The sequence below is a fragment of the Triticum dicoccoides genome, chromosome 7B (assembly GCF_002162155.2).
Source record: "Triticum dicoccoides isolate Atlit2015 ecotype Zavitan chromosome 7B, WEW_v2.0, whole genome shotgun sequence".
NCBI lineage: Eukaryota > Viridiplantae > Streptophyta > Magnoliopsida > Poales > Poaceae > Triticum > Triticum dicoccoides.
In genome coordinates, this window is record NC_041393.1 from 274478670 (window position 1) to 274494649 (window position 15980).

Consider the following 15980-nt stretch of genomic DNA (forward strand, 5'->3'; position numbering starts at 1 on the left):
AAGTAGGAAGAAGCCACCCGTGATATACGATAGGCTAATCGCTATCCAAACAAAGAATTATACAACGCCAATTTATTACTTTCCTAACCCAAACACAGTTTTTCATACATTCGTTCTTAATAAACAACATTGTAAAACGGGTTTTGTTAAAACCAGGCTAAAAACTGATTTTCTATATATCCGTGGCTAACCCTCCCTATCCAAACAACCTAGTGTGGTAGATGATTTCTGTAGAAAAACATAAGCTTGTGAATAGACAAAGTCATTTTGTTCAAATCTATATAAGTTTTGAAATACTCCCTCTGTAACTTTTAGTAAGACATTTTTCGAGTCAACTGTGTCAAACAAACGTCTCAAAACTATGTAATGAGATGCACTCCAAATCCAGAAGACAGACGAAATTCTAGGATTATCCTTTTGGGCAAAGACTTTTATGCAGCTAGCATATGGTTATGTTTCACTAGATGACGGTGCTCAGAAATAGTAGGCTGATATATTAACCCAAGGATGGATAATCTTCATGAAGCCTTCTGATATTGCCGGACAGCACTCCTCAGCCCAAACTTGGTCAACCCTGGTGCATGGCAACTGTAGTTTGCTGGGTAGAGAAGCACGAGAATGGATCGCTTGGATCACTAGGGACGTGCAAGGATTTATTTCTACTGCTCTTTTGCTAGTTTATTATAAACATAATCTACAATGCACATGTTACGCTATGACAAGTACCATAGTTCTATATCATCCCAAACAAAACCGTCAACACAATAACTAATAAAAGCTAAAGTTCATACAAACTAGCAAGCATTTACAGAACATGGGTTCGACCATTACAGGGTTCTCTAGTAGGCTAGTAATTGCTAAAATCACAACTTGAAAAAGCAACCATGTCGAGGACAGTTATGCTGGGCTAAATCCTTAAGGACACTTTCCAATCATCAATATGGGTGATATCGTCCTGGGGCAAAACTTCCCCTATTCATCATATCAGGTGTGCCGCCAGGTGCATAAACACCTAGTGCAGGATCATATGCCCCAGCATACATGGCGCCACCAAAGCTAGAACTGCCAGGGCCACTAAAGCTCTCATCACCACCCCGCCTGTAGCCACGCAAGTTCCCTCCACCATAAGGTCCATCAAAGCCTCCTCCATATGGCCCAAAACGGCTAGGGTAACCAAAGGAAGAAGACATGCCTTCATAGCCTCCTAATCCCGGATAGTAATGACTGTATCGCTCATGGTAGTCACGTACCCCGCCATGACCACCAACAAAACCTCCATGGTTCCTGTAAGGACCAAATCCACCACTGTTGTAGCTGCTATAAGCATCAGCCAGTCCACCACGGTCATCCCCAGAAGAATGGTCCCTAGAATCCCTACCATATGCTGATCTAGAATCACTACCAGTTGATGTTGGCAGATTTGAGGATTTCTTTGGTTCTGCTTTCTTGATCTCCACCTACAAACAAAGCAACTGACCTAAATACTGACAAATATAAACCTATACGTCCTCGCTACCAATGATCTGTAAAGCATGATGGTCCATGACACTAACACAGTTGTTGACATGTACTCCCTCGTTCACAAATATAAGATGTTCTAACTTTTTTCAGAATTGGACGTATATAGACACGTCTTAGTGGGGTTCACTCATTTCAGTCCGTATGTAGTCCATATTGAAATATCTAAAACATCTTATATTTGTGAACAGAGGGAGTACAAAAGAATGAAATTTCTTTTGGCAGACATTAATTTGAAGTGAAACTTCTTTACACGATTCAACCTGTAAAGTATTACAGTGGAGGGGCTAACAAATGGTGGCATTTGTGTTATGCAATGCACAAGACTCACCTTCGAACCATCAAGATCAATCATATTCCCATTTGCTAACAAATCATCTACAACCTCCTCAGATTCAAAAACAACAAATCCAAAGCCTCGGGAGCGTCTTGTTTGATGATCACGCATAATCTGGTGCTCAACCACAGCTCCATATTTTTCGAAGAAATCCTTGAAATCATCTAGAAATAAACACATAGAATGGATGTATAAGGAAGCAGACTCGCAAAAAAGAATGGGAAGCAGACAATATGATTCCATAACGTATAATACCTTCTGTCAGTATTGGGGGAAGGCCACCAACAAATATCTTTTTAGTTCTGAAATCCTTAGGGTTGGACTGCATATAATCTTTTGGAATGGTTCTCTTTATCTCAACCTGGAAACAAAAACAGGGAAGCCCACTAAGTAATTTCCATTACAATCATGTAGGAACAGGGAAGTTATACACTAGGCATATGGTACTCGAGTGCCAATCTACATAGAAGAGAACATGAGTTTTTTTTATATATACAACAACAATAGAGCTAACAAGAACCTAAAAATGGCAAAATAGAACTTTAATCAAAGCATATTTGCATAGACCAACTTAAAAAAAAATGAGCAACTGGATTCACACAGTTGATATCAAACTGAACCAGAAACACCATAAATTAAAGAACACAGAGAAACAGACTGACATAGGTGCAACTAAAACCCTGTTAGCATTTGAAGTGCTTGATGAATGATTATAATTGAAAATGAAGCAAGCATCAAATCAATAAGTAAAATAAATATATCAGAAGATCAAGATTTTATAATCAGCAAGTTAATATGGATGAGTATTTAAGCAGGCTGTTATGACCGGTTTGGTCTATACCAGGAAGAGGCCCACCGGGCATTAGTATTAGGGGCTTGACCCACAAGTTATCTTAGGCAAGTTATTTTAGGCAAGTTATCTTAGGCTAAAGTTATCTCTACCTACTAATAAACCACGCATCGCTTCTGGTCGTACGTCGCTGGTGTTTTTGCGAAAAAACCCCGCTGTTTCTTTGAAATCAACCCGCGGTCCTTGTTTAAGTGGTACTCAGGAAAAACGATTCATTTTTGCGTAAAAGCCCCTGTCGTTTGGACTATTCAACGCGCGGTCCAAGCAGTTCTGTAAAGAAAAAAGGAAACACAACCACACACAGAGCACACGGGCTCGCCTCCTCTCCCTCTCGCCTATGAAGTCATCGCCGCCGCCGCCGCCCATGCCGGCTGCTTCCGGCGCCTCCGGCGCAGCGCGGCACGCCCCAAGCTGCCGACGGTCCGCGCCTCCCTCCCCTCCACCCAGACTCTCTGCTCCCGGCCTCTACAGCCCGCTCGCAACCACACACCCATGGCTAGGGTTTCGGGCATGGCTTCGCCGGCGTGTCTCCGGTGGTCCCAGGTTCGTCCTTCCTTCCTTCTTGGCCGAGATCCGCTGCCCATACACCTCACCTTCTCTTCATATTCTCTGCTGGAGATGCAGTTGGGGCACGCCATGGGAGTTCCCCATCCATCACGGTCGCCGTTGTCAAGGGATTCTTCAAGGAGATGTCAAGGACGCCATGGACATGCAGCTCCTCAAGGTTTTATCCCTCCTTTCCTCTGACATCAAGTTGTAACAGTACATTAATCCAAGCAACTGTTTTCAGATCAATTATGGAATCAATCTCATGATGGTTGATGCTTGATGCAGCGGAGGATTGGGCCTCGCATTATTTTTTCCAGAATTGGGTGTGAGTACTCTCTAAACTGGATTGAGTGAGCTAAATCTGTGCATCAAAATTGTAGTCTGTAGCTTTATGTGTTACGTCTTAAGATTGAACTTGAAGATTGCTTTTGGGAGTAGTTTTAGTTGGTAGATGTTTCAGGCTCCAAATACGCACACATTATGTGCTTAATGTGTGGCATAAACATGATCAGTTTTATGCTTAGAAACCAAACCACTGTCCACCCATTTTATTTCTTCATGAGTATTTTGTGTTGAAATCAGATCACCGTTCACCTGTTCTCGTACTGTTGTCTTTAACTTATTTTGCCGATTCTCAATAAAATGCTCAGTTCAGGATGTGATTTTCAGTTTTAGGCATTTGATACTTTTGGCACTGAGCAAAAAAAATTCCTCTGAGCGTGTACCTTCAAATGCAAAGTTCTGACTATGATTTCGCATGCGATCACACCGCCGTCGGTCGCTCTGCCTACCGAGTGCCACCCCGCCGCCTCCCCCACTCCCCCCACCTGGGACCTCACCGCCCGCTCTATCTAATATATTTTCCAGTTTTCTTATAGTCGCCAATACAAATGTCTGCTTGAGTGTCAAAAGGCAGCAGGGATAATGAAAAAAGTGTATGGGTTCGTTGCTACATTGTAGTAGTTATGTACATCTCAAATTTTCAGCCCAGGATTTTTATTTTGACTGATGTGAGTATTTCTTAGTCAGTCTTCATCTTCCAGCTTTGACTGAAAATAACTCTCCTGAAAACTGTTGGCAATACTCACAATGTGATCTACAAAGAAACATTTGATGATCTTGCTTGATAACTTACCGGCGGGCAGAAAATATATCATGTTAGTACCATTCGTAAGCAAACATGTACCTTATTTCTGCTTAGATGTTCTCTGTTTCTTATTTCATAAGTGTTTTGCATTCCCTATAGAAGCTGACCGGCCAAATTTATGTTTACTACACTAGCATAGTCTCTCAAGTACTGCACTCCAGCAGGCCACCCAACCCATATTTAAAATCGGGTACTTTTAGTTCTGACTGCAGTCATATAGATATTCATGTATAAAATTGTTTGCCTTTTGTTCTGGTTAAATCCAGTGATGGCGCTCTAGGTGATCATGCTTCTTAGCCGCTATTAGCGGGCGAAGGCGCAGCGTGTACAAGTATATCTTTCCACATAGAAAATAATTCATCTACACAAGCCTTCAGAACAGGGTAGATTTCCTAGAAGGCGACACCAAATAGATCAATTTTGTACCCAGGTTTCCTTTCAAGCTTAGAATTATCAAATTCTACTACAGTTTATATTTGATGCATGAAATTGACCTCTTAGCAATCACCGGTTCAACAATCTTTGTATTATATGCAACCATCAGGCTTATGCATATAATCGTTCAGGTCCTGATTTTTTAAATTAAATATTCTTAATGTTGAGCATTTTTTTTTACAGATTCAGTTCATTATTCAGGATCACAAGAGTCCAGTTCTTATGTTGTTCAGGAAGCACCAATGATAATATGAGTTAGACGGCTATACAACTCGACTTATCTACTGAAACAAGATGCTTAGCGGATCAACAAGATGCTTACAGATATAGAATAGCAGGAGGGTGAGGTGTGCGTATAACATGGCAAATGATAGACCCGGTGAAGAAGGAATGACAGTTGTGCAGAGGGTTAAGGGGTGTGGTTACAACGTGGCAATAAGAGAAAGACCCGGTAAAGAAGGATTGAACGTTGTGTGGGCTTTCCATGTATGAATACTACTGGCAGTGTTACAGTGTGCTGATATGTGCTTTGTAAACAGCAGGCCAAGTGGTCCATTAGAAAAGGGCTGGATAGATTATCAAACAATGAGGGAAGCAAGGAAGAGCTCGGGACGACGGCGTAATGATTAGCCGTCTTCAAGTAGAAGATCCGGACAACCATAAGGGCGTGTGATTTTTTTTCCGATGCAATGCATGGGCGCCACGACCGACCTCAACCTTCGGATTTTACAGTACTGTAGTATTCATAGAAGTCTACTTTTTTGTTTGTATTCGTAGTAAATTATAGTTAATTGATGACTAACCTGATGAAGGATTTACTGTCCTATAGCTTCTATAATTTACCGCACTATAATTTTTTTGATTGTTTGAATTTACAGCGACCTTATGTTTGAATTTACACTACCCTGTAACTTCTGTAATTTATAGTAGTAGCCTAAAGGTTGTGATTTTTGTATTTTACAGTGATAGATTTTACACTATACAGTTACCTGAATTTATAGTGCTACACTTTTTACTGGAAGAACTATTTGAAGGATATTGTGAGAGTACTGACCTACAGTTTGTCTTCTTGGTGTGACTGTAGTTTCCTGATTGTGTAGCTATTCTGTCCCCTTCTTCCTCCATCCTCTTTCTCGTTCTTATCTGATCATAAAGCACACATTGTTACTGGTTGTTTCTCCTTATTTTTACTGAAGTTCCAGTATCTTTGTTGTGATCTGGTTGTTACTGACTGGAATTTTAGTAAAATGAAACACTGTAAAATTCATCAAAGCTGAATATGTGATACACTTTAAAAGTTACTCTTTATTCGTAGTGAGATGACTGTAAATTTCAACTGAAGCCACTGTATTTAAAGCTTCATGACGACGAAATGTTTAGTATGTGATTAGTTCATCTTGTGTTGGTCATTGTACAGCAGGTTGATGATGACTTTACGGCAGCCTAATTATGAATTTATACTATGTTTGTGTTCAGGAGTTTCTTCCACAAGTATCAACTTCAGATCCTTGAGAATGCCATGAGAATTTCAGGTTTTCTTCCAATAGTATTATGAAGAAAACAAAACTGTCAATAACCTGGAGAAGCTCGTGAGAGTACTGTCCTGGCAGTGTTGCTTTTTGGGCCCTTTCATTGCTTGCTCATGGATCATAGAGCGCATAGGTCATACACGTGTCATGTTTGTAATGCCTGAAAAAATTGGTTGAATGCCCCTTTATTTTCAGTCAAGTTTTTTTTTCAGTTGGTGTCAGATTTTTACTGGTTGGTATATTTGATTGAAGGCCAATTCAATTTCAGTCGATTGTAATATAGACACTCCTTTTTTTTTAATACCAAAGTGTTCTCTATGGGGGAAGCCTATACGGCGCTTCCGCGCGCTGGGCGTTCTCATGCGCAAGCCCATTTTTTGTTTTTTTATTCGTATTTTCTTTTTCTTTCTTTTTTCCTTTCATTTTCTTTTCTGTTTTCCTTTTTCTCTCTTCTTTTCTCATCTTTATTTTTCACTTTTTTTGTGAAATTTCTTTTCAAATTCGCAAAGATTTTTTTGTTCATCGAATTTCAAAAAATGTTCATCGATGTAAAAAAAGGGTCAATCAAATTCAATTTTTTCATCGGATTTAAAAAACGTTCATCAAAATTTGTTCACCAACCTCAAAAAAATTCATTAAATTAAAATTGTGTTCATCTTTTTCGAAAAATGTTCAACAAATTCATTTTTTACCGAATTAAAAGTTTTTATTCAAGTTTAAAAAACGTTCATCATTATTAAAGAATGCTTATAATTTTTTCCAAAAAATAAAAAATTGCTCATATTTTTTGAAATCATGGACGTTTTTTGAATTAAAGAACTGTTTTTGAGAAGTCAAAACGAACAATGTTTTTTGCAATTTTAGAACCTTTTTGTAATCACAAATTATTTTAACATAAAATAAAAATGAAAAGTACAACAAACGTATATATCTAAAAATACCCAACATAGTAAAAATCGTTTTATAATAAGCACACAGTTATATGTATATATTCACACTTTTTAAAAACTGGTCAAAATTCCCAAGAGTTGTTACATTTAAAAAATGCATTTAGAAATGTTCAGAAAAATGCTTTTTTTATAAACCATTTTGTTTTATTAAAAAAGTTCATGTTTGCCGAAAAGAAAAGAAAAAGATTTAGAGACCATTCCATGAATTATTCTTCAATTAGCCGAAGAATGTCGAGGTGGCTTCTTAACGACCAATATTCAGCCGAGAAACAATAATCATGTTTATTAGAACGGAATATAAGAAATGGTGTGTAATGATAAAGAACTTCAGGACTTCATGGAGTCCAAGGTTTGCTGGGTGCGACGTTCGGCGAATAAAGTTGCCCATATTTTATTTTCGAGCCTACCAACGTGATAACTTCAATAAGTCACAATGATTCCAACCCAAAAGTTGTACCTATTGACACATTGAGTAGATTTTGCAAGATTCCATGCCCGTTGCAACGCACGGGCATTTGTACTAGTAAATACTAGTTGTAAGACATCGTTTGAGAGCAAGCAATAAAGATATTATAATCTTCTGTTGTTCGGCTCCCTGAGGAGCCGGAACCCTAGCCGACAACAGCCAACCGCCGCCGCCCCTAACCCTAGCCGCGACGGCGCCCACTCGCCGGCGCGCCCGCTCCAGCCCTCATCCACCTCCACCTCATCCCTATAACCTACGTATCCGCGCTGGTAGGAACCCTAGTCCTACCAATTTGGTATCAGGTACCCGGGTTTCGACCATGTCTTCACCACCTCCAATTCCGCCGCCGCCAGCACCACCGCTGCCCATCAACTCCACCACCGCCGGGTAGGAACCCTAGTCCTACCAATTTGGTACCAGGTACCCGGGTTTCGACCATGTCTTCACCACCTCCAATTCCGCCGCCGCCACCACCACCGCTGCCCATCAACTCCACCACCGCCGCTGCCGCCAACTCCTCCACCGCCGCCGCTTCCGCGCCGGGCGTCACGGCCTCGCTCTCGGCAGGCGCCACGGCGTCGCTCTCGGCGCCGACCCTCCCGACGCCCGGCACCGCGTCAGGCCACAGGCGGCCACCGACCCCCGTCCAACATACGCCACCGCCGTCACCTCCCCCGCAGCCGCAGCAGTTCACACAGGAGGCAATGGCCGGCGTCCTCAACGACCTAGTCACCGCGGTCCAGGGCATCCGCCTCTACCTGGCAAATCCGTACGGGCCGCCTCCACCACTACATCCCGCCATGGCCGCGGGTCCGCAGGCGCTGCCGTGGTACTCGGTACCGGGGGCCATCACTGGAGGCTACCCGGCGCTCCCCGCCCCGGCGGCCGCGCCGCCGCCTTGGCCACAGTGGCCGCCGCCGCTCGCGACGGCAACCGCGCCACTCGCCGCCACCAAGGGGCCGCAATGGCCCACCTGGACCGCGCCGGCCACGCCGTCTCCCGCCGTGCCGTCACTTCCATCGGTCACGGAGCAGGGTCCTCCACCGCCCCATCCCAGCCCTAACTTGGGCCGGCCGTTGCCGAGCGGGCTTCCGATCCAGGAGGTCCGCTTTCCGTCATCGCCATCACCACTCCCCGACTGGCTTCACGGGCCGCCCTCGGCCTACCCAGGGGCCCGTCCGCCGTCCGGTTTCCCGTTGCCGCCCGAGGCGTCGGGCGCCACCGGGAACTACGCCGGGCCTTCCACCATGGACCGCGCACCATCATCAGCCCTACGCACCGCCGAGGCAGTGGGCCAGGGTGCGCCACACCAGCAGCCGCCCCGGTTCGCCAAGATCGACTTCGCCACATACGACGGCTCCGACGACCCGCTTAACTGGCTCAACCAGTGTGACCAGTTCTTCCGCGGACAGCGCACACCCGCGTCGGAGCGTACTTGGCTGGCTTCCTACCATCTACGTGGGGCCGCCCAGACATGGTACTACGCCCTCGAGCAGGACGAGGGCGACATGCCCCCGTGGGATCGTTTCCGAGAGTTGTGCCTTCTTCGTTTCGGGCCGCCGGTCCGCGGGAGCCGCTTGGCCGAGTTGGGCCGCTTGCCGTTCACCTCCACGGTGCAGGACTTCGCCGACCGCTTCCAGGCCCTGGCGTGCCACGCGCCCGGTGTGACGGCCTTACAGTGGGCGGAGCTTTTCATCGGCGGCCTTCCCGACCACATCCGCGTGGATGTCGAGATGAAGGGGCCCCAAGACCTTCAGACGGCCATGTACTATGCCCGGGCGTTCGAGCAGCGCGCCCAGGCCTTAACGCGTCCATCCGCGCCACGTGGGGGCCGACAGCTTCCCCGGCCGTCTCCGGCAGCACCGGCGTCGTCCACAGCCGCCCCGGCACCCACCCCGGCACCGACGCGGCCATTCAGGCGCCTCACTCAGGCGGAACAGCTGGAACGCCGGCGCCTGGGCTTGTGTTTCAACTGTGATGCGCCCTATGCACCGGGCCATGTCTGTCCCCGCCTCTTCTACCTGGAGACGACAGACGAGACTGAGGAGGAGACACTGGAGGATGGCCTCGGCGCTCCAGCCCTTGCGGAGCCCGCAGCGGCACCCGCGCCCGCCCCGGCCACCGCCCTCGTGGTGTCCCTACACGCGCTGGCCGGCATCCGTGATGAACGGACGATGCTCTTACCGGTCATGATCCAGGGCGAGCGCCTGGTGGCCCTAGTGGATACAGGGTCCACACATAACTTCCTGCCGGAGACCACCATGCGGCGCCTTGCATTACAGCCAACCGGCGGTGAGCAGTTGCGAGTCACAGTCGCTAATGGCGACCGTCTCCGCTGCCACGGGCTCGCCCGCGACGTGCCCATCACTATCGGCGACGAGCACTTCACCATCACCTGCGCCGGCATCGACTTGGGCTGCTTCGACTTCATCCTCGGCGTCGACTTCCTGCGCACTCTTGGTCCTATTCTATGGGATTTCGACGCGCTGACGATGACCTTCTAGCGGTTGGGCCGCTCCATTCGGTGGGAGGGCATTGGCAGTGCCGCCCCAACCACTCCACTCCAGCTGGCCGCGACCACCGCCACGGCCGAGCACCCACTATTGGAGAGCCTCCTCCAGTAGCACACGGACATCTTTACCGAGCCACAGGGGCTGCCGCCCGCCCGCACGTACGATCACCGTATACATCTTCTGCCAGGCTCCGCGCCGGTGGCAGTACGGCCTTACCGCTACCCACAGTTGCAGAAGGATGAGTTGGAGCGGCAGTGTGCGCTCATGCTCGCGGCAGGCATCATCCGGCTCTCCACTTCGCCATTTACCGCGCCGGTGCTTCTCGTCCGCAAGTCAGACGGCACATGGCGTTTCTGCATCGATTATCGTGCCCTTAATGTTGTCACACTTAAGGACAAGTTCCCTATTCCGGTGGTTGACGAGCTCCTCGATGAGCTCCACGGGGCGTGCTTCTTCACCAAACTTGACCTTCGGTCGGGGTACCACCAGGTGCGCATGCACCCGGATGACATCGCCAAGACGGCGTTTCAGACTCATCACGGCCACTTCGAGTTCTTGGTGATGCCCTTTGGCCTCACCAACGCCCCGGCGACCTTCCAGGCTTTGATGAACGACGTCCTCAGGCCCTACTTACACCGGTTTGTGCTCTTTTTCTTTGATGATATTCTAATCTACAATGCGTCTTGGGCCGAGCACCTCCAGCACGTCGCCATCGTCTTCAACGAGCTTCGAGCGCACCACCTCCACCTTAAGCGCTCGAAGTGCTTGTTCGGGACGCCTTCGGTGGCCTACTTGGGCCACGTCATCTCGGCCGACGGGGTGGCTATGGACGCCGACAAGGTGGCAACCGTCTCCGCATGGCCAACGCCTCACTCGCCGCGGGCTCTCCGCGGGTTCCTCGGCCTCGCCGGCTACTACCGGAAATTTATCCGGGAGTTCGGGCTTATCGCGGCGCCCCTCACGCGGTTGCTTCGCCGCGACGCTTTCGCCTGGGACGACAAGGCGACGACGGCGTTCGAGGCCCTCAAGGGGGCCCTCACGACAGGCCCCGTACTCCAGATGCCCGACTTCGACCGCCCGTTCATGGTGGACTGTGACGCCTCGGGCGCAGGGTTCGGCGCCGTGCTTCATCAGGGCGATGGGCCCCTCGCCTTCTTCAGCCGGCCTTTCGCTCCGCGTCATCTTAAGCTGGCAGCATATGAGCGGGAGCTCATTGGCCTTGTACAGGCCGTTCGTCATTGGCGGCCATACTTGTGGGGACGGTCCTTCCAGATTCGCACCGACCACTACAGCCTGAAGTTTTTGTTGGACCAACGGCTGTCGACCGTGCCGCAGCACCAGTGGATCAGCAAGCTCTTCGGCTTCAACTTCTCCGTCGAGTATCGGCCGGGCCGCCTTAACACCGTGGCCGACGCGCTGTCCCGTCATGACTCCGACCTCGCTTCCTCCGCCGACGAGTCCGCCGGAGCGGCCCTGTGCATCCGCTCCGGGCCGACGTTCGGCCTCTTCGCCGACATTCGTCGCGCCACTGCGACGGCCGACGACGTCGTCCGTCTTCAGCAGCAGCTCACGACCGGCGACCTAGAGGAGCCTTGGCGCTTTTCTGACGGACTGCTCCTACATGGGCGCCGGGTCTTTGCGCCGGCGCAGGATGATCTCCGTCACCAGGTGTTACAGCTCGCCCACTCGGCGGGTCATGAGGGTATGCAAAAAACCCTCCATCATCTTCGCGCCGACTTCTACATCCCTGGCGATCGCGCCCTGGTCCGCGACTGGGTTCGGTCTTGTCAGACATGCCACCGCAACAAGACAGAGACTCTCAGGCCGGCCGGGTTACTCCAGCCCTTGGAGGTGCCATCTCGGGTCTGGGCGGATATATCCATGGACTTCATTGAGGGCCTTCCCAAGGTGGGCGGCAAGTCGGTCATCCTCACGGTGGTCGACCGCTTCTCCAAGTACGCCCACTTCATAGCACTCGGCCATCCATACACGGCGGCGTCCGTGGACCGGGCCTTCTTCGACGGCATCGTCCGTCTACACGGGTTCCCTGCTTCGATCGTCAGTGATCGAGACCCCGTATTCACGGGCCATGTCTGGCGCGACCTCTTCAGGATGGCGGGTGTCCAGCTCCGCCTGAGTACGGCGTTCCATCCTCAGACAGACGGTCAGTCCGAGGTGGTTAACAAGGTCATTGCCATGTATTTGCGTTGTGTGACAGGTGATCGGCCTCGCGCTTGGGTGGACTGGCTCACTTGGGCGGAGTACTGCTACAACACCTCTTATCACTCCGCCCTGCGCGCTACGCCATTTGAGGTGGTCTATGGTCGACCACCCCCGCCTATACTTCCGGTGGATCCGGAGACAGCTCGGACGGAGGTTGCGGGTGACCTCATCCGCACTCGTGACGAGATGCTTGCTGAGGTTCATCAGCGTCTCCTTCAGGCCCAGCAGCTGGCCAAGCACTACTACGACGATCATCATCGCAAGGCGGAGTTCGCGGTGGGTGATTGGGTATGGCTGCGTCTTCTCCACCGCTCTACACAGTCACTCGACCCGCGCACGAAGCGCAAGCTCGGCCCTCGCTACACCGGGCCCTTCCCTATCTTGGAGCGCATTGGGAAGGTGGCCTATCGTCTTCAGCTTCCAGCCCGCGCTCGCATCCACGACGTCTTCCATGTGGGGCTGCTCAAGCCTTTCCGTGGCGAGCCACCGGCGGCTCCACCGGCGCTTCCTCCCATCGCCAATGGTCGCATTCTTCCACAGCCAGCAAAGGTATTGCAGGCGCAGCTCCGTCGTGGCGTCTGGTTCATCCTCGTTCAGTGGGCAGGCCTTCCGAAGGAGGAGGCTACTTGGGAGCAGCGTGAAGAATTCCGCCAACACTATCCAGACTTTCAGCTCGAGGACGAGCTGTTTGCGCAGGCGGGGAGAGATGTTATGACCGATTTGGTCTATACCAGGAAGAGGCCCACCGGGCATTAGTATTAGGGGCTCGACCCACAAGTTATCTTAGGCAAGTTATTTTAGGCAAGTTATCTTAGGCTAAAGTTATAAATACTAGTTGTAAGACATCGTTTGAGAGCAAGCAATAAAGATATTATAATCTTCTGTTGCCTGGCTCCCAGAGGAGCCGGAACCCTAGCCGACAATAGCCAACCGCCGCCGCCCCTAACCCTAGCCGCGACGGCGCCCACTCGCCGGTGCGCCCGCTCCAGCCCTCGTCCACCTCCACCTCATCCCTATAACCTACGTATCCGCGCTGGTAGGAACCCTAGTCCTACCACAGGCCATATGGAAGTCACATGCACAAGGCGTGGGCATTAACAGTAAAGCTAGAAGTGCTTAACTTTATAAAGTACAATAAACAGTTTAGCAATTGTAAAGCTGCACTCCTAGGTGGTGTATTTAGAACACAAAACCTACTTGCTTTCCATTGATGACATGGGTGTCCTCCATCACTTTATCAACAATAGCAGGGTCAGAATATGTAATAAAGCCAAAACCCCTTGGCTGAGATGTCTGCTTATTTTTCATTATCACCGAATCAACTATCTCCCCATAGTTGCCAAAATGCTTCTAAAATGTGGCTGTCATTGAAAATTACATATACAAATTAGTACTAAAATATAACTCAAGAGAATATATACCTCAGGGATTCCCTCCATTCTAAAACATGAAGTTTTAGGTTTGTGCTAAGTCAAACATCTTTGAGTTTGACAAGGTCTATAGAAAAATATTTCAACATCTACAACATCAGCTGTATATAGTATGAAAATACATTTTATGATGAATCTAATGACACTAATTTGATGTTCTAGATGTTAGTATATTTTCTATAGGCTTGGTCAAGCTTAAAGATGTTTGACTTAAGAGGACAAACCTAGAACTTCAAGCATTTTGGAGCGGAGGGATTAACTGGGGTAGTATCTATATCAATCAGATGATTGGTAAAGAACCAAACATGATTGACTCAAACAGTGCTAGTCCATTCATGCTCCTCTGTAGGCATTAATTACTGTGGATCAATTGCAACCCACATTGTGCACAAACAGCATCTCCTTGGTCGTGAAAATAACTTAGTAGAGTAATCTAATACGTCGAATAATCTCATGAATAAACAGAAGTTTTGCTTCACTACTACAAAACACAAATAGCCACGTGATATGCATGCCACGGGTTGACAACAGTTCCGAATAAAACCACACAAAAAACTACAATACTAAGCAGATTTATGTGGCCGTTGATAGAATTTATTTTGAAGATCAAAGAGGGCAGCAATCATAGTATCGTCTTGTCAAAATTTACATGCTACAAAGTCCGCACACTAACTCGGTGTCTCGCTCGACTAACTCGGCCGTCTCACTCGCATTAATCAGTGCAACAAAAATAAGCGTATACATGAAAAATAAATAGAATATGCCTACACAATCTAGTTAAACAAACATATAAACGCATTAAACCGTAGAAATCTAGTCCAGTAAATACCGATCTCTACACGATACGACTGAATCGAGATCTGAGTGACCACATCCAACACAAGGCGCCACAAGCATCACATACCAACAACATAACAGGAAGGAACCAAAGCGAGTTACCTAGTGTGGTGTCGCGCGGGAGCCCTCCGACGAAGATCTTCCTGGAACCCAAACCCAAACCCTAACAAATCAGGCAGCCAAATCGAGAAAGCTCGACAGCTCGCGAGGAGAGGGGGCTGGGATTCTCTTACCCGGGGCTTCCGCTGCCGCCAACATCGCCGCCGCCATAGCCCTTGGGTCTCGCCTCCGACTTCCCCATGGCAGCGCTGGCGAGAAAGGGTGAAGGTCCGTCCTGGGGGTTCGGATCGCGCGTCCGCTCGGTCGATTATATGATCGTTTTTCTTTTTCTTTTTTAGGGATAATAGCCACTTTATTCATCAAAGTCCACGGTCCATGGGATACAAGTTAGAGCATCTCCGGCCGTTGGCCCCCCATGGGGCTCGAAAAATTGTCGGAGGGGGGGGGGGGGCGAACCGGCGCTAAAATCGGCTTTTCGGCCGCCGCTTCCAAGGTCGTCCCAGATGCCCTTTTTTAAACATTTTTCAAAAGAAATTCGGCTAAAATTCGACAAACATGACAAAGATTCGGCAAACAGGACATAAACTTCGGCGTTCCACATTTTATACATATAGAAAACATAAAATTTACTAAAAAGACAAAGAGTCGCGACTACAGGCCGAAGAACTCACTGAACGCGGCGTAGTCGTCATCGTCGCCGCCGTCGTCGTCGTCCTTCTCCTTCTTCACACTGTTGTATCCCTGCCCGGGGCCGCCCTGGCGGATAGGTTTGGCCGGTGGCGGCGTGTCGTCGTCGCTATCTTCAAGCACGATGACGCCCCCTTTGTCGCGCCGTCTCCGGCTCCGTCTTCACGCCGGCGAGCCCTGGCTCCGTCTTCGGTTTGACGAGGCGGGGAGGAGTATAGGAGGAGGCACGCCCGCCCTCGTTGATGACGATGCCGGCACTGCGGGTGCGCCGGTCGAGCGGCGTTTCCGCGAACTCGGCCTTGACGCTGAAGGGCGTCGGCGACCCGGAGGAGTGGGAGGAGGAGGAAGAAGGGGAGTCTGTCCTCCTCGTCATCCATTGGTCGCCACTCCGGCGGGGGACCGGGGCGGCCGGGTACGTCAGCGGCGGATCGTTGCCGCCCTCGAGGTAC

The 15980-nt window shown here is 49.1% G+C and overlaps 2 protein-coding genes across 6 annotated transcripts; one reads left to right on the top strand and one right to left on the bottom strand.

Moving 5' to 3' along the window:
• Nucleotides 1-750: 750 nt before the first annotated feature.
• On the bottom strand, nt 751-15171 carry LOC119337348 (RNA-binding protein Musashi homolog Rbp6-like). Of its 4 annotated transcripts, XM_037609462.1 has the most exons (7): nt 15018-15171; nt 14887-14927; nt 13715-13878; nt 5891-5979; nt 2111-2216; nt 1850-2019; nt 751-1457 (listed from the first exon to the last, which is right to left on the bottom strand). In XM_037609462.1, the coding sequence occupies exons 5-7, from the start codon at nt 2181-2183 to the stop codon at nt 936-938; spliced, it is 765 nt and encodes a 254-aa protein (XP_037465359.1). In that variant the 5' UTR covers nt 2184-2216; nt 5891-5979; nt 13715-13878; nt 14887-14927; nt 15018-15171; the 3' UTR covers nt 751-935. The 4 variants fall into 4 exon arrangements, with proteins under 4 accessions (XP_037465359.1, XP_037465360.1, XP_037465358.1 ...); XM_037609463.1 differs by lacking the exon at nt 13715-13878; XM_037609461.1 differs by lacking the exon at nt 5891-5979.
• LOC119337350 lies at nt 2899-5112 on the top strand. 2 transcript variants are annotated; one of them, XM_037609465.1, is made up of 4 exons: nt 2899-3248; nt 3330-3429; nt 3540-3579; nt 5020-5112. In XM_037609465.1, the coding sequence occupies exons 1-4, from the start codon at nt 3043-3045 to the stop codon at nt 5088-5090; spliced, it is 417 nt and encodes a 138-aa protein (XP_037465362.1). In that variant the 5' UTR covers nt 2899-3042; the 3' UTR covers nt 5091-5112. The 2 variants fall into 2 exon arrangements, 1 of the variants encoding a protein (XP_037465362.1); XR_005163245.1 differs by having other exon boundaries at nt 2904-3248; nt 3496-5084.
• Nucleotides 15172-15980: the final 809 nt, after the last annotated feature.